Source organism: Oncorhynchus gorbuscha, linkage group LG07 (genome assembly GCF_021184085.1).
Source record: "Oncorhynchus gorbuscha isolate QuinsamMale2020 ecotype Even-year linkage group LG07, OgorEven_v1.0, whole genome shotgun sequence".
In the NCBI taxonomy this organism is placed as follows: Eukaryota; Metazoa; Chordata; class Actinopteri; order Salmoniformes; family Salmonidae; genus Oncorhynchus; species Oncorhynchus gorbuscha.
In genome coordinates this window covers 422,335-448,649 of record NC_060179.1, presented here as the reverse complement: position 1 = coordinate 448,649, position 26,315 = coordinate 422,335, and the positions used below count along the sequence as shown (strand labels likewise).

General features: G+C 45.9%; 1 protein-coding gene across 3 annotated transcripts in view; it reads right to left on the bottom strand.

Moving 5' to 3' along the window:
* Nucleotides 1–26,315, bottom strand: part of si:ch211-161h7.4 (serine/arginine repetitive matrix protein 1) — a 71,576-nt gene that overhangs the window by 37,530 nt on the left and 7,731 nt on the right. For 2 of the 3 annotated variants that reach the window (XM_046355388.1, XM_046355387.1), the window contains exons 4-8: nucleotides 7,892–8,034; nucleotides 7,755–7,815; nucleotides 7,395–7,587; nucleotides 4,953–5,051; nucleotides 1,313–2,170 (exon numbers count right to left, since the gene is read on the bottom strand). In XM_046355388.1, coding sequence (XP_046211344.1) covers nucleotides 1,313–2,170; nucleotides 4,953–5,051; nucleotides 7,395–7,587; nucleotides 7,755–7,815; nucleotides 7,892–8,034 — 1,354 coding nt within the window. The remainder of the gene's footprint in view (nucleotides 1–1,312; nucleotides 2,171–4,952; nucleotides 5,052–7,394; nucleotides 7,588–7,754; nucleotides 7,816–7,891; nucleotides 8,035–26,315) is intronic. The other variant, XM_046355389.1, reaches the window with a different exon arrangement.

The window sequence follows — 26,315 nt, the reverse complement described above, 5'->3', positions numbered from 1 at the left end:
AATTCCTAAAACCTAAAACTTCTTACCTGGGAATATTGAAGACTCGTGTTAAAAGGAACCACCAGCTTTCATATGTTCTCATGTTCAGAACTTAAACGTTAGCTCCATGGCACATATTGCACACTTTGTTTTTGCATTATTTAAACCAAATTCAACAAGTTTCATTATTTATTTGAGGCTAAATTGATTTTATTTAGGTATTATATTAAGTTAAAATAAGTGTTCATTCAGTATTGTTGTAATTGTCATTATTACAAATAATTGTTATTTTTATTATCAACTTTTTTTGGTCCTCCAATAATCGGTATCGGTATTCAAAAATCATAAGCGGTCGACCTTGAATGACTACATCTCTGAATATGTACATTTCTCAATTATGGGGTTTGCATCTAATTCTTGTATAAAATTAATGAGTAAAGATGAAACTGTGTGTGAAATTATGTAATATGATGTTAAACCTTTAATGTGAAAGAATTGTATGGCGTCATGGACCAGCCCTTTTCTACTGTTACAAATAAAAACTCCTCCTGAGGAAATCCTCTTCAGACCACACGTCCCTCAATGGACACCGAGGGGGCACAGGTTGAGTTCAGACCACAAAAGCCTCAGTATAAGCAAAGGTTGTAATGGTTGTTAAATTCCTAACCATACCACGTGGAGCATTGGCTACACGGCTGGAAAAGGTTGAACTCTGAGACTATCGATCCTGACAGAATAAGAGCAAATCTTAGACACGAATTACTAGTCTTCATATCTACTGTTTGTTTGCTTATGCATTTCTGTGATTATTTAGTTAATAAATAAATTATTATGACATTTGATGTATGGATGATTCATAGTGAAGACTGGGTTCATGCAAATAAACAATTTATGATGTTTGGAATGAGACTAACGTGAGTTAAAGAATAATTCATTAATTAGAAGATTAATTGATCAGATATTAAAATATCTGAAGAGTTCTATTCGGAAAATTATAACTTTGATTTGATAACATAACAGTCTTCACATTAATGCCAAAGACACGACATATTAGTAACATGTTCAACTACTTAAGACATTGACTCAAATCTAGGTTGTGCCTTTATTTTTCAGAGACAATTAACAACGATGGAATAATATTTCACTTCTCTCATTGGGATTTGAGAAGTCAAATCCCAAACTCCAGCCTGGTATGCTTCGCAATCGTTCCCGGAAGTCTCGTGATGTTGGGCCTTTGGGTGTAGAAACAGGGAGGGCCACTTCTGTGGATATTGTACACAGGGCAGTTCTAACAATTCATTCAGTTCAATGAAGACAATAGATGTGGACTCACCAGGCAGGCTTGGACTGACCAGCCTCTCTCAGCTTCTGGAGGAAGGAGGATGTGGCTTTCCTTTCCGGTGTTGCCTCCTTCTCTGAAGGCTGGGCCAGACTCTTCTTCTCTGAAGGCTGGGCCAGACTCTCCTTCTCTGGTGGTTGGGCCAGACTCTTCTTCTCTGAGGGCTGGGCCAGACTCTTCTTCTCTGAGGGCTGGGCCAGACTCTTCTTCTCTGGTGGTTGGGCCAGACTCTTCTTCTCTGGTGGTTGGGCCAGACTCTTCTTCTCTGGTGGTTGGGCCAGACTCTTCTTCTCTGGTGGTTGGGCCAGACTCTTCTTCTCTGGTGGTTGGGCCAGACTCTTCTTCTCTGGTGGTTGGGCCAGACTCTTCTTCTCTGGTGGTTGGGCCAGACTCTTCTTCTCTGGTGGTTGGGCCAGACTCTTCTTCTCTGGTGGTTGGGCCAGACTCTTCTTCTCTGAAGGCTGGGCCAGACTCTTCTTCTCTGAAGGCTGGGCCAGACTCTTCTTCTCTGAAGGCTGGGCCAGACTCTTCTTCTCTGAAGGCTGGGCCAGACTCTTCTTCTCTGAAGGATGGGCCAGACTCTTCTTCTCTGAAGGATGGGCCAGACTCTTCTTCTCTGAAGGATGGGCCAGACTCTTCTTCTCTGAAGGATGGGCCAGACTCTTCTTCTCTGAAGGATGGGCCAGACTCTTCTTCTCTGAAGGATGGGCCAGACTCTTCTTCTCTGAAGGTCGGGCCAGACTCTTCTTCCCTGGTACTGGTTGTTCTTTGGGTTCTACTGCTGGACACGGGCTTGTTTGGGGAGGCTCTTCTGGCTCTGTCTCTATGCTGCACAGGGACAGAGTCAACTTCCTGGAGAATGAACACAATAGGGATGTGATAAATTGAAAATTATCTTAACATTTAAACTGCCATTTTGTTCAGTTTCTGTTAAAAAAAGAAAAAAGAACAAGTGATACAATTCCACATGAATTCCCAATGCAGAATATGGTCCTAATGCGTATGACCGCTAGGGTACAATGAAGATCAATCTACCACAACCCTAGATTCAGTAGGCTACCGGTAGTCTATTGTCATTTCATATTATAAGACAAAAACACATTACCTAGCAATGATTCATAAGAAAAATAGTTGGAGAGCTTGCAGAGTAATAATTGTACAATTTCTCCACCAAGGCCATCATGGCATCTTGTAGTCTGGTTCTAGATATGCCATGAGGGTATTGAAAACAACATCCTCTACCATTGACAATGGCTGCATATCAATTGCAGTCATTTCTGGAATGAGGTTCCCATATCACAGTTCGTTAGTGTGAAGCAGTCTGATGTCTGTTGTTGGGGGCCCGTGCCGCCGCCAGCAGCGGGGTGTCTCACGGTGCGTCCCTTTCAGATGGTTAGACATCTGTACTACCATTACTGTACCTCAAGTACACCTCGCACACTTTGCATTTCACCACTTTCTCAAAGTATTGCCATTTGCCAGACAGGATTTTGTTGCTGTCACCCTTTTCTGCCATTTTCCCAACTTAACGAAGATGCCGTGCGGAGCGCTTTATATATCTGTGGCATATAATTGTAAAGATGTACATGTATCTCCTCCTTACATTATAACATTGTTGCATTGGGTATGTACATCTTTTTATTTTCCCTTTATGATGAGGATCAGGACCTGTTAGTGGTAGTTTTGTAAACATTTAACATCCCAATTTCATTGAAATGTTCACACACCTAGAATAGAATAAGATTCTAGAACACCTTCCTTGGACTACACAGATAAAACACAAAAGGTCTGCTCTAAACCATCAACTAACCTAACCCAGGTCTCCTGTCCTGTGTTAGCACTGATCTGATTATTATGAAATCTCGCGTCTTGTGACGGCCGGCCGCCCAACAACCTGCCCGCTTGACCCTATCCCCTCCTTTCTTCTCCAGACCATTTCCGGAGACCTTCTCCCTTACCTCACCTCGCTCATCAACTCATCCCTGACCGCTGGCTACGTCCCTTCCGTCTTCAAGAGAGCGAGAGTTGCACCCCTTCTGAAAAAACCTACACTCGATCCCTCCGACGTCAACAACTACAGACCAGTATCCCTTCTTTCTTTTCTCTCCAAAACTCTTGAACGTGCCGTCCTTGGCCAGCTCTCCCGCTATCTCTCTCTGAATGACCTTCTTGATCCAAATCAGTCAGGTTTCAAGACTAGTCATTCAACTGAGACTGCTCTTCTCTGTATCACGGAGGCGCTCCGCACTGCTAAAGCTAACTCTCTCTCCTCTGCTCTCATCCTTCTAGACCTATCGGCTGCCTTCGATACTGTGAACCATCAGATCCTCCTCTCCACCCTCTCCGAGTTGGGCATCTCCGGCGCGGCCCACGCTTGGATTGCGTCCTACCTGACAGGTCTCTCCTACCAGGTGGCGTGGCGAGAATCTGTCTCCTCACCACGCGCTCTCACCACTGGTGTCCCCCAGGGCTCTGTTCTAGGCCCTCTCCTATTCTCGCTATACACCAAGTCACTTGGCTCTGTCATAACCTCACATGGTCTCTCCTATCATTGCTATGCAGATGACACACAATTAATCTTCTCCTTTCCCCCTTCTGATGACCAGGTGGCGAATCGCATCTCTGCATGTCTGGCAGACATATCAGTGTGGATGACGGATCACCACCTCAAGCTGAACCTCGGCAAGACGGAGCTGCTCTTCCTCCCGGGGAAGGACTGCCCGTTCCATGATCTCGCCATCACGGTTGACAACTCCATTGTGTCCTCCTCCCAGAGCGCTAAGAACCTTGGCGTGATCCTGGACAACACCCTGTCGTTCTCAACTAACATCAAGGCGGTGGCCCGTTCCTGTAGGTTCATGCTCTACAACATCCGCAGAGTACGACCCTGTCTCACACAGGAAGCGGCGCAGGTCCTAATCCAGGCACTTGTCATCTCCCGTCTGGATTACTGCAACTCGCTGTTGGCTGGGCTCCCTGCCTGTGCCATTAAACCCCTACAACTCATCCAGAACGCCGCAGCCCGTCTGGTGTTCAACCTTCCCAAGTTCTCTCACGTCACCCCGCTCCTCCGCTCTCTCCACTGGCTTCCAGTTGAAGCTCGCATCCGCTACAAGACCATGGTGCTTGCCTACGGAGCTGTGAGGGGAATGGCACCTCAGTACCTCCAGGCTCTGATCAGGCCCTACACCCAAACAAGGGCACTGCGTTCATCCACCTCTGGCCTGCTCGCCTCCCTACCACTGAGGAAGTACAGTTCCCGCTCAGCCCAGTCAAAACAGTTCGCTGCTCTGGCCCCCCAATGGTGGAACAAACTTCCTCACGACGCCAGGACAGCGGAGTCAATCACCACCTTCCGGAGACACCCGAAACCCCACCTCTTTAAGGAATACCTAATCCTTCTCACCCCCCTTTAAGATTTAGATGCACTATTGTAAAGTGACTGTTCCACTGGATGTCATAAGGTGAATGCACCAATTTGTAAGTCGCTCTGGATAAGAGCGTCTGCTAAATGACTTAAATGTAATGTAAATGTAACTATAATAGGTAGAGACAAAATGGCCCAACAAAGCCAGGAGATGGGATTAAGATCAGTCTACAGAGCCACCATACTGAAGCAGTCCAGTAGACTGACCAAGGTGTCTTTTCCTTCTTCGGCATACTGCGAGAAGGAGTCTTTTGTTTGCTGACAGAAAACCGACAGGGAGGAGAGTCCAGCACTGCATCATGTCCCCTGGAGAAAAGGAAACACCAGGGAGGTATGAAAGGAGAGGGAACACCAGGGGGGTATAGAAGGAGGGGGACACCAGGGGGTATGAAAGGAGGGGGAACACCAGGGGGTATAGAAGGAGAGGAAACACCAGGGGGTGTAAAAGGAGGGGGAACACCAGGGGGTATGAAAGGAGGGAAAAACCAGGGGGTATAGGAGGGGGAACACCAGGGGGTGTAGGAGGGGGACCACCAGGGGGTGTAGGAGGGGGACCACCAGGGGGTATAGAAGGAGGGGGAACACCAGGGGGTATGAAAGGAGGGGAAACACCAGGGGGTATAGGAGGGGGAACACCAGGGGGTGTAAGGAGGGGGAACACCAGGGGGTATGAAAGGAGGGGGAACACCAGGGGGTGTAAAAGGAGGGGGAACACCAGGGGGTGTAAGGAGGGGGAACACCAGGGAGGTATAGAAGGAGGGGGAACACCAGGGAGGTATAAAAGGAGGGGGAACACCAGGGGTATAGAAAGAGGGGGAACACCAGGGGGTATAGAAGGAGGGGGAACACCAGGGGGTATAGAAGGAGGGGGAACACCAGGGGGTATAAAAGGAGGGGGAACACCAGGGGGTATAGAAGAAGGGGGACCACCAGGGAGGTATAGAAGAGGGGGAACACCAGGGAGGTATAAAAGGAGGGGGAACACCAGGGGGTGTAAAAGGAGGGGGAACACCAGGGGGGTGTAAAAGGAGGGGGAACCCCAGGGGGTATAGAAGGAGGGGGAACACCGGGGGTATAGAAGGAGGGGGAACACCAGGGGGTATAGAAGAGGGGGAACACCAGGGAGGTATAAAAGGAGGGGGAACACTAGGGGCGTATGAAAAGAGGGGGAACACCAGGGGGTATGAAAGGAGGGGGAACACCAGGGGGTATAGAAGGAGGGGGACCACCAGGGAGGTATGAAAGGAGGGGGAACACCAGGGGGTATAGAAGGAGGGGGACCACCAGGGAGGTATAAAAGGAGGGGGAACCCCAGGGGGTATAGAAGGAGGGGGAACACCGGGGGTATAGAAGGAGGAGGAACCCCAGGGGGTATAGAAGGAGGGGGACCACCAGGGAGGTATAAAAGGAGGGGAACCCCAGGGGGTATAGAAGGAGGGGAACACCGGGGGGTATAGAAGGAGGGGGAACACCGGGGTATAGAAGAGGGGGAACACCAGGGTGGGTATAAAATAAGGGGAACCCCAGGGGGTATAGAAGAGGGGAACCCCAGGGGGTATAGAAGAGGGGGAACACCAGGGTGGGTATAAAATAAGGGGAAACACCAGGGTGGGTATAAAATAAGGGGCAACACCAGGGGTATAGAAGAGGGGGAACCCCAGGGGGTATAGAAGAGGGGGAAGACCAGGGTGGGTATAAAATAAGGGGGAACCCCAGGAGGGTATAGAAGAGGGGGAACACCAGGGTGGGTATAAAATAAGGGGGAACACCAGGGGGTATAGAAGAGAAAACACCAGGGGGTATAAAAGAGAAAACACCAGGGGGTATAGAAGAGGGGGAACACCAGGGGTATAGAAGAGGGGGAACACCAGGGGGTATAGAAGAGGGGGAACACCAGGGGGTATAGAAGAGAAAACACCAGGGGGGTATAGAAGAGGGGAACCCCAAGGGGGTATAGAAGAGAAAACACCAGGGGGTATAGAAGGAGGGGGAACACCAGGGGGTATAGAAGAGAAAACACCAGGGGGTATAGAAGAGGGTGGAACACCAGGGGGTATAGAAGAGAAAACACCAGGGGGTATAGAAGAGAAAACACCAGGGGTTATAGAAGAGGGGGAACACCAGGGGGTATAGAAGAGGGGGGAACACCAGGGGGTATAGAAGAGGGGGAACACCAGGGAGGGAATAGAAGAGGGGGAACACCAGGGAGGAAATAGAAAGGGGGAACCCCAAGGGGGTATAGAAGAGAAAACACCAGGGGGTATAGAAGAGAAAACACCAGGGGGTATAGAAGGAGGGGGAACACCAGGGAGGGAATAGAAGAGGGGGAACACCAGGGGGTATAGAAGAGGGGGAACACCAGGGAGGGAATAGAAGAGGGGGAACCCCAGGGAGGGAATAGAAGAGGGGGAACACCAGGGGGTATAGAAGGAGGGGGAACACCAGGGGGTATAGAAGGAGGGGGAACACCAGGGAGGGAATAGAAGAGGGGGGAACACCAGGGGGGTATAGAAGGGGGGGAACATCAGAGAAGTGTAGAGGAAACAAGTTTTCCCCCTATTTGAATCAATATAACACATCTACAACAAGACTAAAAACAACAAACTCATTGTCAAGCGTTCCATATCTGTATCGAGTTGGGCATCTTACCCATCTGCTGCCTGTTCGTTGCACTGTGGTGTCAGGGCAGTGATAGGCTGCTTTACAGGGCCGTGGTCATCTTCATCATCCTCATCACAGGTCAAGAGCAATGGAGAGGCTGTTCTGTCCTTGTCCTCATCCCCCTCCTGCCGCTTCATGGGGCTGGAGGTCTTGATGGGAGCGTGCTTTTTAAATGGGCTCTCTACCTCAGCCAAGGAAAACACAGAAAAGGGTTGATGATTTCTACAGATAACTTGCTGATGTCATACAGAGGTGGGCTGGTGAAACATTAACATATGCCCAGAGATACTGCCCCAGTAACAAGCCATTTCAGTCACTAGCTATCAGTTATCAACAGTCATCACCTACCAGTATCCAGAAAAGTGCTCTCTGCTCTCCCCTCCTTGTGCATCTCTTCTCCTTGGGGCACCTGTTGTCAACAGATCATAAGTGTGCATTCTGACATTTCATTTCATTCCATTGCAGAATAGTGCGAGGTGTTTTACCGCTTCACCAGTCTCTGGAACTGATGATGGTTCTCTCCTCTCCTTCTCTACAGGGTTACCAGTCTTCTCCTCCTTCTCTGCAGGGGTGAAGGTCGGAGAAGGAGGCAGAGGGGGAAGCTCTTCCCCAACATCAGAGGGAGAATCTGCAGGACATATTAAGTCACATTAGTTATTGGGGGGTCCAGAGACAAGGTAACATACCGGACAGATGGTGGGTCATAGGGATGGGCATTTTAAAATAAAACATTACTCTGACCAACCAGAATGACGCAAAACGCCACTACAGCAAACAGTGTTGTTTTCAGGGTGTTAAATCAGTACAGTAGCCTATTCTAACAACCACAGTGAAAGAGAAGTCGGACATTCGCCATTATAGAAATATGGATGTGACAAATGTAAAACATTTAATTAAACATTCCTTTTTTGTCAGTTTTCAGCCCCTATTGAGTATGACTGCTACGGGGCAATTAAGTTCTCTGAGTTGGACAATGACTCTTACTGCAGTCCTCTGGGTTTTGTCAAGTCAAAATGGACATTTCCTAGAAGGTTTAGGAAAACGTCTGCAGCAGGTTAGGAGAATTAAGGCAGCAGGTTAGGAGAATTAACGCAGCAGGTTAGGAGAATTAACGCAGCAGGTTAGGAGAATTAAGGCAGCAGGTTAGGAGAATTAAGGCAGCAGGTTACGAGAATTAACGCAGCAGGTTAGGGGAATTAAGGCAGCAGGTTAGGAGAATTAACGCAGCAGGTTAGGAGAATCAACGCAGCAGGTTAGGAGAATTAACGCAGGAAGTTAGGAGAATTAGGTTCAAGTTAGAAAAACGGTTAGACAAACCATTACATTTTTCATGTCAATTTGATAAAAGCTGCATCCCATCTAGACATGACCCTGTTCCCCACCCACTCGGCAATAGTTAATGCCACTTTTAGGTTCTCTACTGTGTGCCTCTCCTCCATGTTCTCAGTGGTAAGTACATGGAACTTCATCCCACTTCATTTGTATTTATTATGGATCTCCATTAGCTGGTGCCTAGGCAGCAGCTACTCTTCCTGGGGTCCAGCCAAATTAAGGCAATTCATACAATTTTAAAAACATTCAAATAGATTTTCTGATTTCACAACACACTGTGTGCCCTCAGGCCCCAACTCCACCACTACAAAACAAAATCAATGTGTATGTGTGTATAATACACGTTATCGTGTGTGTGTGTGTGTATAGTGCACGTTATCGTGTGTGTGTGTGTGTGTGTGTGTATAGTGCACGTTATCGTGTGTGTGTATAGTGCACGTTATCGTGTGTGTGTGTGTGTGTGTATAGTGCACGTTATCGTGTGTGTGTGTGTGTAGAGTGCGTATGTTATCATGTGTGTGTGCATGTGTCTATGTTTGTGTCTCTTCACAGTCCCCGCTGTTCCATAAGGTGTATTTTTATCTGTTTTTTAAATCTGATTCTACTGCTGCATCAGTTACCTGATGAGGAATGGAGTTCCATGTAGTCATGGCTCTATGTAGTACTGTGGAATAGAGTTCCATGTAGTCATGGCTCTATGTAGTACTGTGGAATAGAGTTCCATGTAGTCGTGGCTCTATGTAGTACTGTGGAATAGAGTTCCATGTAGTCATGGCTCTCTGTAGTACTGTGGAATAGAGTTCCATGTAGTCATGGCTCTATGTAGTACTGTGGAATAGAGTTCCATGTAGTCATGGCTCTATGTAGTACTGTGGAATAGAGTTCCATGTAGTCATGGCTCTATGTAGTACTGTGGAATAGAGTTCCATGTAGTCATGGCTCTATGTAGTACTGTGGAATAGAGTTCCGTGTAGTCATGGCTCTATGAAGTACTGTGGAATAGAGTTCCATATAGTCATGACTCTATGTAGTACTGTGGAATAGAGTTCCGTGTAGTCATGGCTCTATGTAGTACTGTGGAATAGAGTTCCGTGTAGTCATGGCTCTATGTAGTACTGTGGAATAGAGTTCCATGTAGTCATGGCTCTATGTAGTACTGTGGAATAGAGTTCCATGTAGTCATGGCTCTATGTAGTACTGTGGAATAGAGTTCCATGTAGTCATGGCTCTATGTAGTACTGTGGAATAGAGTTCCATGTAGTCATGGCTCTATGTAGTACTGTGGAATAGAGTTCCATGTAGTCATGGCTCTATGTAGTACTGTGGAATAGAGTTCCATGTAGTCATGGCTCTATGTAGTACTGTGGAATAGAGTTCCATGTAGTCATGACTCTATGTAGTACTGTGGAATATAGTTCCATGTAGTCATGGCTCTATGTAGTACTGTGGAATAGAGTTCCATGTAGTCATGGCTCTATGTAGTACTGTGGAATAGAGTTCCGTGTAGTCATGGCTCTATGAAGTACTGTGGAATAGAGTTCCATATAGTCATGACTCTATGTAGTACTGTGGAATAGAGTTCCGTGTAGTCATGGCTCTATGTAGTACTGTGGAATAGAGTTCCGTGTAGTCATGGCTCTATGTAGTACTGTGGAATAGAGTTCCATGTAGTCATGGCTCTATGTAGTACTGTGGAATAGAGTTCCATGTAGTCATGGCTCTATGTAGTACTGTGGAATATAGTTCCATGTAGTCATGGCTCTATGTAGTACTGTGGAATAGAGTTCCACGTAGTCATGGCTCTATGTAGTACTGTGGAATAGAGTTCCATGTAGTCATGGCTCTATGTAGTACTGTGTGCCTCCCATAGTCAGTTCTGGACTTTGAAGAGACCCTTTGTGGCATGTTTTTTTTTTTTTTTTACCTTTATTTAACCAGGCAAGTCAGTTAAGAACACATTCTTATTTTCAATGACGGCCTGGGAACAGTGGGTTAACTGCCTGTTCAGGGGCAGAACGACAGATTTGTACCTTGTCAGCTCGGGGGTTTGAACTCGCAACCTTCCGGTTACTATGTATTGTGGGATATACATGGGTGTCCAAGCTGTGCGCCAGTAATTCAAAACAGACAGCTCGGTGCATTCAACATGTTAATACCTCTCATAAATACAAGTAGTGATGAAGTCAATCTCTCCTCCACCGTACAGTGAAATGCTGAATACAACAAGTGTAGACCGTACAGTGAAATGCTGAATACAACAAGTGTAGACCGTACAGTGAAATGCTGAATACAACAAGTGTAGACCGTACAGTGAAATGCTGAATACAACAAGTGTAGACCGTACAGTGAAATGCTGAATACAACAAGTGTAGACCGTACAGTGAAATGCTGAATACAACAAGTGTAGACCGTACAGTGAAATGCTGAATACAACAAGTGTAGACCGTACAGTGAAATGCTGAATACAACAAGTGTAGACCGTACAGTGAAATGCTGAATACAACAAGTGTAGACCGTACAGTGAAATGCTGAATACAACAAGTGTAGACCGTACAGTGAAATGCTGAATACAACAAGTGTAGACCGTACAGTGAAATGCTGAATACAACAAGTGTAGACCGTACAGTGAAATGCTGAATACAACAAGTGTAGACCGTACAGTGAAATGCTGAATACAACAAGTGTAGACCGTACAGTGAAATGCTGAATACAACAAGTGTAGACCGTACAGTGAAATGCTGAATACAACATGTGTAGTAGACCTTACAGTGAAATGCTGAATACAACAAGTGTAGTAGACCTTACAGTGAAACGCTGAATACAACAGGTGTAGTAGACCTCACAGTAAAACGCTGAATACAACAAGTGTAGACCGTACAGTGAAACGCTGAATACAACAGGTGTAGTAGACCTCACAGTAAAACGCTGAATACAACAAGTGTAGACCGTACAGTGAAATGCTGAATACAACATGTGTAGTAGACCTTACAGTGAAATGCTGAATACAACAAGTGTAGTAGACCTCACAGTGAAACGCTGAATACAACAAGTGTAGGTAGACCTTACAGTGAAACGCTGAATACAACAGGTGTAGTAGACCTCACAGTAAAACGCTGAATACAACGAGTGTAGACCGTACAGTGAAATGCTGACTGACAAGCCCTTAACCAACAATGAAGTTAACCTGTTACTCCTACCCCCTACTTTTTCCGAACATTCTGTTAAAAATCGCGCAACATTTCAGCACCCTGTTACTCAGGCCAGGAATATAGTATATGCATATGATTAGTATGTGTGGATAGAAAACACTCAGATGTTTATAAAACTGGTTAAATCACGGCTGTGACTATAACAGAACGTGCGTTTCATCGAAAAGTGCAGAAAAATCTGATCACTGATAGTGGAAAAATATATCCATCCGCCGCTTCAACCCATTGTTATGGGCGAACGACATTAAATAGGGCTGAGGTTGCAGTACCTACAGCTTCCACACGATGTCAACAGTCTTGTCATTTGCCAATTCTTTGTTTCTTGGTCAAACGAACAAGAGACAGGCTTTTTCTTCAGGTCTCCGACCGGATATTTTGGTTGAGAAATACACGGACACTATTTCCAGACGGACCCCTATAGAAAACACTTCGTTTCGTGATTAATTTGATCGCTTATTAACGTTTACTAATACCTAAAGTTGCATTACAAAAGTATTTCGAAGTGTTTTGTGAAAGTTTATCGTCGACTTGATTATGTTTACATCTAGGAGTGCCAACAAAGAAGATGGTCAAAGGTAAAGAATGTTTTATATTTTATTTGTGCGGTTTGTGTAGCGACGACTATGCTAATTACTTTGTTTACGTCCCCTGTGGGTCTTTTGGGGTGTTACATGCTATCAGATAATAGCTTATGCTTTCGCCGAAAAGCATTTTAAAAATCTGACTTGTTGCCTGGATTCACGAGTGCAGCTTTAATTCAATACCCTGCATGTGTATTTTAATGAACGTTTGAGTTTTAACATACTATTAGCGTTTAGCGTAGCGCATTTGCATTTCCAGAGCTCTAGATGGGACGCCTGCGTGCCAGGTAGGAGCAAGAGGTTAAGACAAAGAAGGTTAAGAAAATATTTAGTTTGCTTAGTAAAGTAAAAAGAACAAGAGCAACAATACAATAACAATAACAGGGCTATATACGGTGGGTACCGGTACTGAGTCAATGTGGAGGCTATATACAGGGGGTACCAGTACAGAGTCAATGTGGAGGCTATATACAGGGGGTACCGGTACTGAGTCAATGTGGAGGCTATATACAGGGGGTACCAGTACAGAGTCAATGTGGAGGCTATATACAGGGGGTACCGGTACTGAGTCAATGTGGAGACTATATACCGTGGGTACCGGTACTGAGTCAATGTGGAGACTATATACCGTGGGTACCGGTACTGAGTCAATGTGGAGGCTATATACAGGGGGTACCGGTACAGAGTCAATATGGAGGCTATATACAGGGGGTACCGGTACTGAGTCAATGTGGAGGCTATATACAGGGGGTACCGGTACTGAGTCAATATGGAGGCTATATACAGGGGGTACCGGTACTGAGTCAATGTGGAGGCTATATACAGGGGGTACCGGTACTGAGTCAATGTGGAGGCTATATACAGGGGGTACCGGTACTGAGTCAATGTGGAGGCTATATACAGGGGGTACCGGTACTGAGTCAATGTGGAGGCTATATACAGGGGGTACCAGTACAGAGTCAATGTGGAGGCTATATACAGGGGGTACCGGTACTGAGTCAATGTGGAGGCTATATACAGGGGGTACCGGTACTGAGTCAATGTGGAGGCTATATACAGGGGGTACCAGTACAGAGTCAATGTGGAGGCTATATACAGGGGGTACCGGTACTGAGTCAATGTGGAGACTATATACCGTGGGTACCGGTACTGAGTCAATGTGGAGACTATATACCGTGGGTACCGGTACTGAGTCAATGTGGAGGCTATATACAGGGGGTACCGGTACAGAGTCAATATGGAGGCTATATACAGGGGGTACCGGTACTGAGTCAATGTGGAGGCTATATACAGGGGGTACCGGTACTGAGTCAATATGGAGGCTATATACAGGGGGTACCGGTACAGAGTCAATGTGGAGGCTATATACAGGGGGTACCGGTACAGAGTCAATGTGGAGGCTATATACAGGGGGTACCGGTACTGAGTCAATGTGGAGGCTATATACAGGGGGTACCGGTACTGAGTCAATGTGGAGGCTATATACAGGGGGTACCGGTACAGAGTCAATGTGGAGGCTATATACTGGGGGTACCGGTACAGAGTCAATGTGGAGGCTATATACAGGGGGTACCGGTACAGAGTCAATGTGGAGGCTATATACAGGGGGTACCGGTACAGAGTCAATGTGGAGGCTATATACAGGGTGTACCGGTACAGAGTCAATGTGGAGGCTATATACAGGGGGCACCGGTACAGAGTCAATGTGAGGGGGTACAGGTTAGTAATGAGGCTATATACAGGGGGTACCGGTACTGAGTCAATGTGAGGGGGTACATGTTAGTTGAGGTAATATGTACATGTAGGTAGGGGTAAAGTCACTATGCATAGATAATAAACAGCGAGTAGCAGCAGTGTACATGTAGGTAGGGGTAAAGTCACTATGCATAGATAATAAACAGCGAGTAGCAGCAGTGTACATGTAGGTAGGGGTAAAGTCACTATGCATAGATAATAAACAGCGAGTAGCAGCAGTGTACATGTAGGTAGGGGTAAAGTCACTATGCATAGATAATAAACAGCGAGTAGCAGCAGTGTACATGTAGGTAGGGGTAAAGTCACTATGCATAGATAATAAACAGCGAGTAGCAGCAGTGTACATGTAGGTAGGGGTAAAGTCACTATGCATAGATAATAAACAGCGAGTAGCAGCAGTGTACATGTAGGTAGGGGTAAAGTCACTATGCATAGATAATAAACAGCGAGTAGCAGCAGTGTACATGTAGGTAGGGGTAAAGTCACTATGCATAGATAATAAACAGCGAGTAGCAGCAGTGTACATGTAGGTAGGGGTAAAGTCACTATGCATAGATAATAAACAGCGAGTAGCAGCAGTGTACATGTAGGTAGGGGTAAAGTCACTATGCATAGATAATAAACAGCGAGTAGCAGCAGTGTACATGTAGGTAGGGGTAAAGTCACTATGCATAGATAATAAACAGCGAGTAGCAGCAGTGTAAGACAATGCAAATAGTCCGGGTAACCATTTGATCAGCTGGGAGTTACGCACCAGTCTATCCTGCACTAGTCTATCCTGCACTAGTCTATCCTGCACCAGTCTATCCTGCACTAGTCTATCCTACACTAGTCTATCCTGCACTAGTCTATCCTACACTAGTCTATCCTGCACCAGTCTATCCTGCACTAGTCTATCCTGCACTAGTCTATCCTGCACCAGTCTATCCTGCACTAGTCTATCCTACACTAGTCTATCCTACACTAGTCTATCCTGCACTAGTCTATCCTACACTAGTCTATCCTGCACTAGTCTATCCTACACTAGTCTATCCTGCACTAGTCTATCCTGCACTAGTCTATCCTGCACTAGTCTATCCTACACTAGTCTATCCTGCACCAGTCTATCCTGCACTAGTCTATCCTACACTAGTCTATCCTGCACTAGTCTATCCTACACTAGTCTATCCTGCACCAGTCTATCCTGCACTAGTCTATCCTACACTAGTCTATCCTACACTAGTCTATCCTGCACCAGTCTATCCTGCACTAGTCTATCCTGCACCAGTCTATCCTACACTAGTCTATCCTACACTAGTCTATCCTGCACTAGTCTATCCTACACTAGTCTATCCTACACTAGTCTATCCTGCACTAGTCTATCCTACACTAGTCTATCCTACACTAGTCTATCCTGCACCAGTCTATCCTGCACTAGTCTATCCTACACCAGTCTATCCTACACTAGTCTATCCTGCACTAGTCTATCCTACACTAGTCTATCCTGCACTAGTCTATCCTACACTAGTCTATCCTGCACCAGTCTATCCTGCACTAGTCTATCCTACACTAGTCTATCCTACACTAGTCTATCCTGCACCAGTCTATCCTGCACCAGTCTATCCTACACTAGTCTATCCTGCACTAGTCTATCCTACACTAGTCTATCCTGCACTAGTCTATCCTACACTAGTCTATCCTGCACCAGTCTATCCTGCACTAGTCTATCCTACACTAGTCTATCCTGCACTAGTCTATCCTACACTAGTCTATCCTGCACCAGTCTATCCTGCACTAGTCTATCCTGCACTAGTCTATCCTGCACCAGTCTATCCTGCACTAGTCTATCCTGCACTAGTCTATCCTGCACTAGTCTATCCTGCACTAGTCTATCCTGCACTAGTCTATCCTGCACCAGTCTATCCTGCACCAGTCTATCCTGCACCAGTCTATCCTGCACCAGTCTATCCTGCACTAGTCTATCCTGCACCAGTCTATCCTGCACCAGTCTATCCTGCACTAGTCTATCCTGCACTAGTCTATCCTGCACCAGTCTATCCTACACTAGTCTATCCTACACCAGTCTATCCTGCACTAGTCTATCCTGCACCAGTCTATCCTGCACTAGTCTATCCTGCTATAGTCTATCCTACACTAGTCTATCCTACACTAGTCTATCCTGCACTAGTCTATCCTACACTAGTCTATCCTACACTAGTCTATCCTACACTAGTCTATCCTACACCAGTCTATCCTGCACTAGTCTATCCTGCACTAGTCTATCCTGCACTAGTCTATCCTACACTAGTCTATCCTGCACTAGTCTATCCTGCACTAGTCTATCCTGCACTAGTCTATCCTGCACTAGTCTATCCTGCACTAGTCTATCCTGCACCAGTCTATCCTACACTAGTCTATCCTACACTAGTCTATCCTGCACTAGTCTATCCTGCACCAGTCTATCCTGCACTAGTCTATCCTGCACTAGTCTATCCTACACTAGTCTATCCTGCACTAGTCTATCCTGCACTAGTCTATCCTGCACCAGTCTATCCTGCACTAGTCTATCCTGCACTAGTCTATCCTGCACCAGTCTATCCTACACTAGTCTATCCTACACAGTCTATCCTGCACTAGTCTATCCTGCACTAGTCTATCCTACACTAGTCTATCCTGCACTAGTCTATCCTGCACCAGTCTATCCTGCACCAGTCTATCCTACACCAGTCTATCCTGCACCAGTCTATCCTGCACTAGTCTATCCTGCACCAGTCTATCCTACACTAGTCTATCCTACACAGTCTATCCTACACCAGTCTATCCTACACCAGTCTATCCTGCACTAGTCTATCCTGCACTAGTCTATCCTGCACTAGTCTATCCTGCACTAGTCTATCCTGCACTAGTCTATCCTGCACCAGTCTATCCTACACTAGTCTATCCTGCACTAGTCTATCCTGCACTAGTCTATCCTGCACCAGTCTATCCTGCACTAGTCTATCCTGCACTAGTCTATCCTGCACCAGTCTATCCTGCACCAGTCTATCCTACACCAGTCTATCCTACACTAGTCTATCCTACACTAGTCTATCCTGCACCAGTCTATCCTGCACTAGTCTATCCTGCACTAGTCTATCCTGCACCAGTCTATCCTGCACTAGTCTATCCTGCACTAGTCTATCCTGCACTAGTCTATCCTGCACTAGTCTATCCTACACTAGTCTATCCTACACTAGTCTATCCTACACTAGTCTATCCTACACAGTCTATCCTACACAGTCTATCCTACACAGTCTATCCTACACAGTCTATCCTACACTAGTCTATCCTACACTAGTCTATCCTACACCAGTCTATCCTACACCAGTCTATCCTACACAGTCTATCCTACACCAGTCTATCCTACACAGTCTATCCTACACTAGTCTATCCTACACAGTCTATCCTACACTAGTCTATCCTACACTAGTCTATCCTACACTAGTCTATCCTACACCAGTCTATCCTACACAGTCTATCCTACACAGTCTATCCTACACAGTCTATCCTACACAGTCTATCCTACACAGTCTATCCTACACAGTCTATCCTACACAGTCTATCCTACACAGTCTATCCTACACAGTCTATCCTACACAGTCTATCCTACACAGTCTATCCTACACAGTCTATCCTACACACAGAAGACTCTGTGTCCAATCCGAGGCACAAAAACAAGAACTCATTACCTTGATGCTTTCTCTGTTAAATCTAACGAGACTGTAAATCAAGCTGACGACATATGGTCAACTTGCTAGGGATATTAGATCCAACATGGGTCCAGGCACAATGGTCTTCACCGGCATAACGAATGAGACACCAAAATATTATATTCTGGACATTCCTCGCCAACAACTCTTTTCCAGCACGTTGGCTATTCCATCACATGTGCTGATCACCACAGCTGTTCATCACTTGACTGTCGTTCAAAATTCCTTCCTGGATCAGATGTGGAAAAATAATCACCAAACACATATCCAATAAGTATTATGCATAATTATTGAAGAACCACACTAATGACATTATCAATTTAGGTATCAAGGTGAGGTGACATTCAATATGGAAGAAAATATAAACGGAACATGTACTCAATTGTCATACTTGAGTAAAAGTAAAGATACCTTAATAGAAAATGACTCAAGTCACCCAGTAACATAATACAATATTTGGTCTGAAATATTTTTTTATTTAACCTTTATTTAACCAGGTAGGCCAGTTGAGAACAAGTTCTCATTTACAACTGCGGCCTGGCCAAGAGGCCAAGATAAAGCAAAGCAGTGCAACACCAACACAGGGTTACACATGGAATAAACAAGCATACAGTCAATAACACAATAGAAACAAAATTAAGTCTATATACAGTGTGTGCAAATGGTGTGAGGTGGTAAGGCAATAAATAGGCTATAGTAGCAAAGTAATTACAATTTAGCCAATCAACACTGGAATGATAGATGAGCAGATGATGGTTTGTAAAGTAGTTTGTGTCAGGGGGCTAGGGTCAGTCTTATATCTGGAGTGTTTCTCCTGTCTCAGCCTCCAGTATTTATGCTGCAGTAGCTTATGTGTCGGGGGGCTGGGGTCAGTCTGTTATATCTGGAGAGTTTCTCCTGTCTTATCCGGTGTCCTGTGTGAATTTAAGTATGCTCTCTCTCATTCTCTCTTTCTTTCTCTCTCTCTGGGGACTTGAACCCTAGGATCATGCCTCAGGACTACCTGGCATGATTTTTTTATTTTTTTATTTCACCTTTATTTAACCAGGTAGGCTAGTTGAGAACAGGTTCTCATTTGCAACTGCGACCTGGCCAAGATAAAGCATAGCAGTGTGAACAGACAACACAGAGTTACACATGGAGTAAACAATTAACAAGTCGATAACACAGAGAAAAAAGGGGAGTCTATATACAATGTGTGCAAAAGGCATGAGGAGGTAGGCGAATAATTACAATATTGCAGATTAACACTGGAGTGATAAATGATCATGTACAGGTAGAGATATTGGTGTGCAAAAGAGCAGAAAAGTAAATAAATAAAAACAGTATGGGGATGAGGTAGGTGAAAATGGGTGTGCTATTTACCAATAGATTATGTACATCTGCAGCGATCGGTTAGCTGCTCAGCAAGCTGATCTTTGAAGTTGGTGAGGGAGATAAAAGTCTCCAACTTCAGCGATTTTTGCAATTCGTTCCAGTCACAGGCAGCAGAGTACTGGAACGAAAGGCGGCCGAATGAGGTGTTGGTTTTAGGGATGATCAATGAGATACACCTGCTGGAGCGCGTGCTACGGATGGGTGTTGCCATCGTGACCAGTGAGCTGAGATAAGGCGGAGCTTTATCGGACGGATGGCACTGTGATAAACTGCATCCAGTTTGCTGAGTAGAGTGTTGGAAGCAATTTTGTAGATGACGTCGCCGAAGTCGAGGATCGGTAGGATAGTCAGTTTTACTAGGGTAAGCTTGGCAGCGTGAGTGAAGGAGGCTTTGTTGCGGAATAGAAAGCCGATTCTTGATTTGATTTTCGATTGGAGATGTTTGATATGGGTCTGGAAGGCGAGTTTGCAGTCTAGCCAGACACCTAGGTACTTATAGGTGTCCACATATTCAAGGTCGGAACCATCCAGTGTGGTGATGCTAGTCGGGCATGCGGGTGCAGGCAGCGATCGGTTGAAAAGCATGCATTTGGTTTTACTAGCGTTTAAGAGCAGTTGGAGGCCACGGAAGGAGTGTTGTATGGCATTGAAGATCGATTGGAGGTTAGATAGCACAGTGTCCAATGACGGGCCGAAAGTGTATACAATGGTGTCGTCTGCGTAGAGGTGGATCAGGGAATCGCCCGCAGCAAGAGCAACATCATTGATATATACAGAGAAAAGAAGCCCGAGAATTGAACCCTGTGGCACCCCCATAGAGACTGCCAGAGGACCGGACAGCATGCCCTCCGATTTGACACACTGAACTCTGTCTGCAAAGTAATTGGTGAACCAGGCAAGACAGTCATCCGAAAAACCGAGGCTACTGAGTCTGCCGATAAGAATATGGTGATTGACAGAGTCGAAAGCCTTGGCAAGGGCGATGAAGACGGCTGCACAGTACTGTCTTTTATCGATGGCGGTTATGATGTCGTTTAGTACCTTCAGTGTGGCTGAGGTGCACCCGTGACCGGCTCGCAAACCAGATTGCATAGCGGAGAAGGTACGGTGGGATTCGAGATGGTCAGTGACCTGTTTATTGACTTGGCTTTCGAAGACCTTAGATAGGCAGGGCAGGATGGATATAGGTCTGTAACAGTTTGGGTCCAGGGTGTCTCCCCCTTTGAAGAGGGGGATGACTGCAGCAGCTTTCCAATCCTTGGGGATCTCAGACGATATGAAAGAGAGGTTGAACAGGCTGGTAATAGGGGTTGCGACAATGACGGCGGATAGTTTCAGAAATAGAGGGTCCAGATTGTCAAGCCCAGCTGATTTATACGGGTCCAGGTTTTGCAGCTCTTTCAGAACATCTGCTATCTGGATTTGGGTAAAGGAGAACTTGGAGAGGCTTGGGCGAGGAGCTGCGGGGGGGCCGGAGCTGTTGGCCGAGGTAGGAGTAGCCAGGCGGAAGGCATGGCCAGTCGTTGAGAAATGCTTGTTGACTCCTTGTTGTCTGGAAGAAAAAGAAACGCACACCTATTTAGGCGAGGTGCTGGCTAGCGGAGTAGAAAACTTTTTAATTTTTTTATTAACCTCTTCAGTCGACCCTCTACTTTTTCGAACATTCTGTTAAAAATCGCGCAACATTTCAGCGCCCTACTACTCAGGCCAGGAATATAGTATATGCATATGATTAGTATGTGTGGATAGAAAACACTCAGACGTTTATAAAACTGGTTAAATCACGGCTGTGACTATAACAGAACGTGCGTTTCATCGAAAAGTGCAGGAAAATCTGATCACTGAAAATTGAAATAAATATCCTTGCGCTACTTCCAGGAATTGTTCAAAGTGAACCGAATTACATGAGGCCCGAGGTTGCAGTGCCTACAGCTTCCACACGATGTCTAGAGTCTTGTCATTTGATTCGGCATTGATTCTTGGTCAACCCGAATCAAGGGAACAGATTCCCTCCGGTCTCCGACCGGTTGTTTTAGTCGAGCTCTCTCCAGACATTTTTTTGAGACGGACAGCTATAGAATTTACATCGCCTCCTGATTCATTTTATCGCTTATTAACGTGTACTAATACCTAAAGTTGCATTACAAAAGTATTTCGAAGTGTTTTGTGAAAGTTTATCGTCGACTTGATTATGTTTACATCTAGGAGTGCCAACAAAGAAGATGGTCAAAGGTAATGAATGTTTTATATTTTATTTGTGCGGTTTGTGTAGCGACGACTATGCTAATTATTTTGTTTACGTCCCCTGCGGGTCTTTTGGGGTGTTACATGCTATCAGATAATAGCTTCTCTTGCTTTCGCTGAAAAGCATTTTAAAAATCTGACTTGTTGCCTGGATTCACAACGAGTGTAGCTTTAATTCAATACCCTGCATGTGTATTTTAATGAACGTTTGAGTTTTAACTAATACTATTAGCATTTAGCGTAGGAGAGTTTACAGTCTAGCCAGACACCTAGGTATTTGTAGTTGTCCACGTATTCTAGGTCAGAAGCGTCCAGAGTAGTGATGCTAGTCGGGCGGGCGGATGCGGGCAGCGAACAGTTGAAAAGCATGCATTTGGTTTTGCTAGCGTTTAAGATAAGTTAGAGGCCATGGAAGGAATGTTGTTAGGCATTGAAGCTCGTTTGGAGGTTAGTTAACACAGTGTCCAAAGAAGGGCCAGATGTATACAGAATGGTGTCGGCTGCATAGAGGTGGATCAGGGAATCACCCGCAGCAAGAGCGACATTGTTGATATATACAGAGAAAAGAGTCGGCCCGAGAATTTAACAGGCCCTCCGATTTGACACATTGAACTCTGTCTGCAAAGTAGTTGGTGAACCAGGCGAGACAGTCGTTAGAGAAACCAAGGCTATGGAGTCTGCCGATAAGAATACGGTGATTGACAGTCGCCTTTGACAGATCTATGAAGACGGCTGCACAGTACTGTCGTTTATTGATGGCGGTTCTGATATTGTTTAGTACATTGAGCGTGGCTTAGGTGAACCGGTATGGTGGGATTCGAAATGGTCAGTGATCTGTTTATTAACTGGACTTTCGAAAACTTTAGAGAGAGGCAAGGCAGGATAGATATAGGTCTATAGCAGTTTGGGTATAGAGTGTCACCCCCTTTGAAGAGGGGGGAGGGTGACCGCGACAGCTTTCCAATTTTTAGGGATCTCGGACTATACGAAAGAGGTTGAAAAGGCTGGTAATAGGGGTTGCAATAATGGCAGCGGATAGTTTTAGAAAGAGTGTCCAGATTGTCTAGCCCAGCTGATTTGTACGGGTCCAGGTTTTGCAGATCTTTCAGAACATCTGCTATCTGGATTTGGGTGAAGGAGAAGCTAGGGAGGCTCAGGTGAGTGAGTAGCTGCGGGGGGGAAGCCGAGCTGTTGGCCAGGGTTGGAGTAGCCAGGAGGAAGGCATGGCCAGCCGTAGAGAAATTAGGCTTATTGACATTTTCGATTATCATGGATTTATCAGTGGTGACCGTGTTACCTAGCCTCAGTGCAGTGGGCAGTTGGGAGGAGGTGCTCTTGTTCTCCATGGACTTCACAGTGTCCCAAAACTTTTGGGTGTTAGAGCTACAGGATGCAAATTTCTGCTTGAAAAAGCTAGCCTTTGCTTTCCTGACTGACTGCGAGTATTGGTTCCTGACTTCCCTGAACAGTTGCATATCGTGGGGACTATTCAATGCTATTGCAGTCCGCCACAAATGTTTTTGTGCTGGTCAAGGGCAGTCAGGTCTTGAGTGAACCAAGGCTATATCTGTTCTTAGTTCTGCATTTTTTGAAGGGGGCATGCTTATCTAAGATGGTGAGGAAATTACTTTTAAAGAACGACCAGGCATCCTCGACTGACGGGATGAGGTCAATATCCTTCCAGGATACCCGGGGCAGGTCGATTAGATCGATTAGGTCGATTAGAAAGGCCTGCTTGCAGAAGTGTTTTAGGGAGCGTTTGACAGTGGTGAAGGGTGGTCGTTTGACCGAGGACCAATAGCGGATACAGGCAATGAGGCAGTGATTGCTGAGATCCTGATTGAAAACAGCAGAGATGTATTTGGAGGGCAAGTTGGTCAGGATAATGTCTATGAGGATGCGCATGTTTACAGATTTAGAGTTGTACTGGTGGGTTCCTTGATGATATGTGTGAAATTGAGGGCATCTAGCTTAGATTGTAGGACTGCCGGGGTGGTTAGCATATCCCAGTTTAGGTCACCTAACAGAACAAACTCTGAAGCTAGATGGGGGAGATCAATTCACAAATGGTGTCCAGGGCACAGCTGGGAGTTGAGGAGGGTCGATAGTAGGCATCAACAGTGAGAGACTTATTTCTGGGGAAATTAATTTTTTTAATTAGAAGTTTGAGCTGTTTGGGTATAGACCTGGAAAGTATGACAGAACTTTGCAGGCTCTCTCTGCAGTAGATTGCAACTCCTCCCCCTTTGGCAGTTCTAGCTTGACAGAAAATGTTACAGTTGGGTATGGAAATCTCAGAATTGTTGGTGGCCTTCCTAAGCCAGGATTCAGACACGGCAAGGACATCAGGGTTGGCGGAGTGTGCTAAAGCAGTGAGTAAAACAAACTTAGGGAGGAGGCTTCTGATGTTAACATGCATGAAACCAAGGCTTTTTCGATCACAGAAGTCAACAAATGAGAGTGCCTGGGGACACGCAGGGCCAGGGTTTACCTCCACATCACCCGCAGAACAGAGAAGGAGTAGTATGAGGGTGCGCCTAAAGGCTATCAAAACTGGTCGTCAAGTGCGTTGGGCACAAAGAATCAAAGGAGCAGATTTCTGGGTGTGGTAGAATAGATTCAGGCCGTAATGTGCAGACAGGGGTATGGTGGGGTGCGGGTACAGTGGAGGTAGGCCCAGGCAATGAGCGGTAAGAGAGGTTGCATCACTAGACAGCATAGCATGTATGGCATTGTGTGGGCTAGCGGTTTGCTGATGTCAATGTTGTGACTATAGTGCCCCATGGTGACGGTGGGGTTATGGGTATATGAATACGCTACAGACAATGAACACAAATAAGATTTTATCAATAGCTATTTGAATGCACAGAAAAACCATGAGATCCTGAGGGCCATTGTGGTGCCATTCATCCATCACCTCATGTTTCAGCATGATGAGATCCTGAGGCCCCTTGTGGTGCCATTCATCCATCACCTCATGTTTCAGCATGGTGAGATTCTGAGGCTCATTGTGGTGCCATTCATCCATCACCTCATGTTTCAGCATGATGAGATCCTGAGGCTCATTGTGGTGCCATTCATCCATTACCATCAGCTCATGTTTCAGCATGATGAGATCCTGAGGCCCCTTGTGGTGCCATTCATCCATCACCTCATGTTTCAGCATGGTGAGATTCTGAGGCTCATTGTGGTGCAATTCATCCATCACCATCACCTCATGTTTCAGCATGATGAGATCCTGAGGCTCATTGTGGTGCCATTCATCCATCACCTCATGTTTCAGCATGGTGAGATTCTGAGGCTCATTGTGGTGCCATTCATCCATCACCATCACCTCATGTTTCAGCATGATGAGATCCTGAGGCTCATTGTGGTGCCATTCATCCACCACCATCACCTCATGTTTCAGCATGGTGAGATCCTGAGGCTCATTGTGGTGCCATTCATCCACCACCATCACCTCATGTTTCAGCATGATGAGATCCTGAGGCTCATTGTGGTGCCATTCATCCATCACCATCACCTCATGTTTCAGCATGATGAGATCCTGAGGCTCATTGTGGTGCCATTCATCCATCACCATCACCTCATGTTTCAGCATGATGAGATCCTGAGGTCCATTGTGGTGCCATTCATCCACCACCATCACCTCATGTTTCAGCATGGTGAGATCCTGAGGCTCATTGTGGTGCCATTCATCCATCACCATCACGTTTCAGCATGGTGAGATTCTGAGGCCCATTGTGGTTCCACTCATCCATCACCATCACCTCATGTTTCAGCATGATGAGATCCTGAGGCTCATTGTGGTGCCATTCATCCATCACCATCACCTCATGTTTCAGCATGGTGAGATCCTGAGGCTCATTGTGGTGCCATTCATCCATCACCATCACGTTTCAGCATGGTGAGATTCTGAGGCCCATTGTGGTTCCACTCATCCATCACCATCACCTCATGTTTCAGCATGGTGAGATCCTGAGGCCCATTGTGGTTCCATTCATCCACCACCATCACCTCATGTTTCAGCATGATAATGTACAGCCCCATGTCGCATGGATCTGTACACAATTCCTGGATATAACAACAACCTACACTGCCATAAATGCAAGGACCGAAAAGTTGTTTTACATCAACCGATTTTAGACAAATCCATCAAGACATCAACCACGATAAAGGATTAAACATACACTACATGTCCAAAAGTATGTGGACACCTGCCTGTCAAACATCTCATTCCAAAATCATGATCATTAATGTGGAGTTGGTCCCTCTGCTGCTATAACAGCCTCCACTCTTCTGGGAAGGCTTTATACTAGATGTTGGAACGGGGACTTGTTTCCATTCAGCCACATGAGCATTAGTGAGGTCGGGCTCGGATGCTGGGCGATTAGACCTGGTTTGCAGTCGACTTCACAAACTCATCACGAAGGTGTTCGGTGGGGTTGCGGTCAAGGCTCTGTGCAGGCCAGGCAAGTTCTTCCACACCGATCTCAACAAACCATTTCTGTATGGATCTTGCTTTGTGCACAGGGGCATTGTCATGCTGAAACAGGAAAGGGTCTTCCCCAAACTGTTGGCACAAAGTTAGAAGCACAGAAATGGTTTATCCATATCATTGCCCATGATTTTGGCAGAAGATGTGTGACGAGCAGGTATCCACATACTTTTGGTCACGTAGTG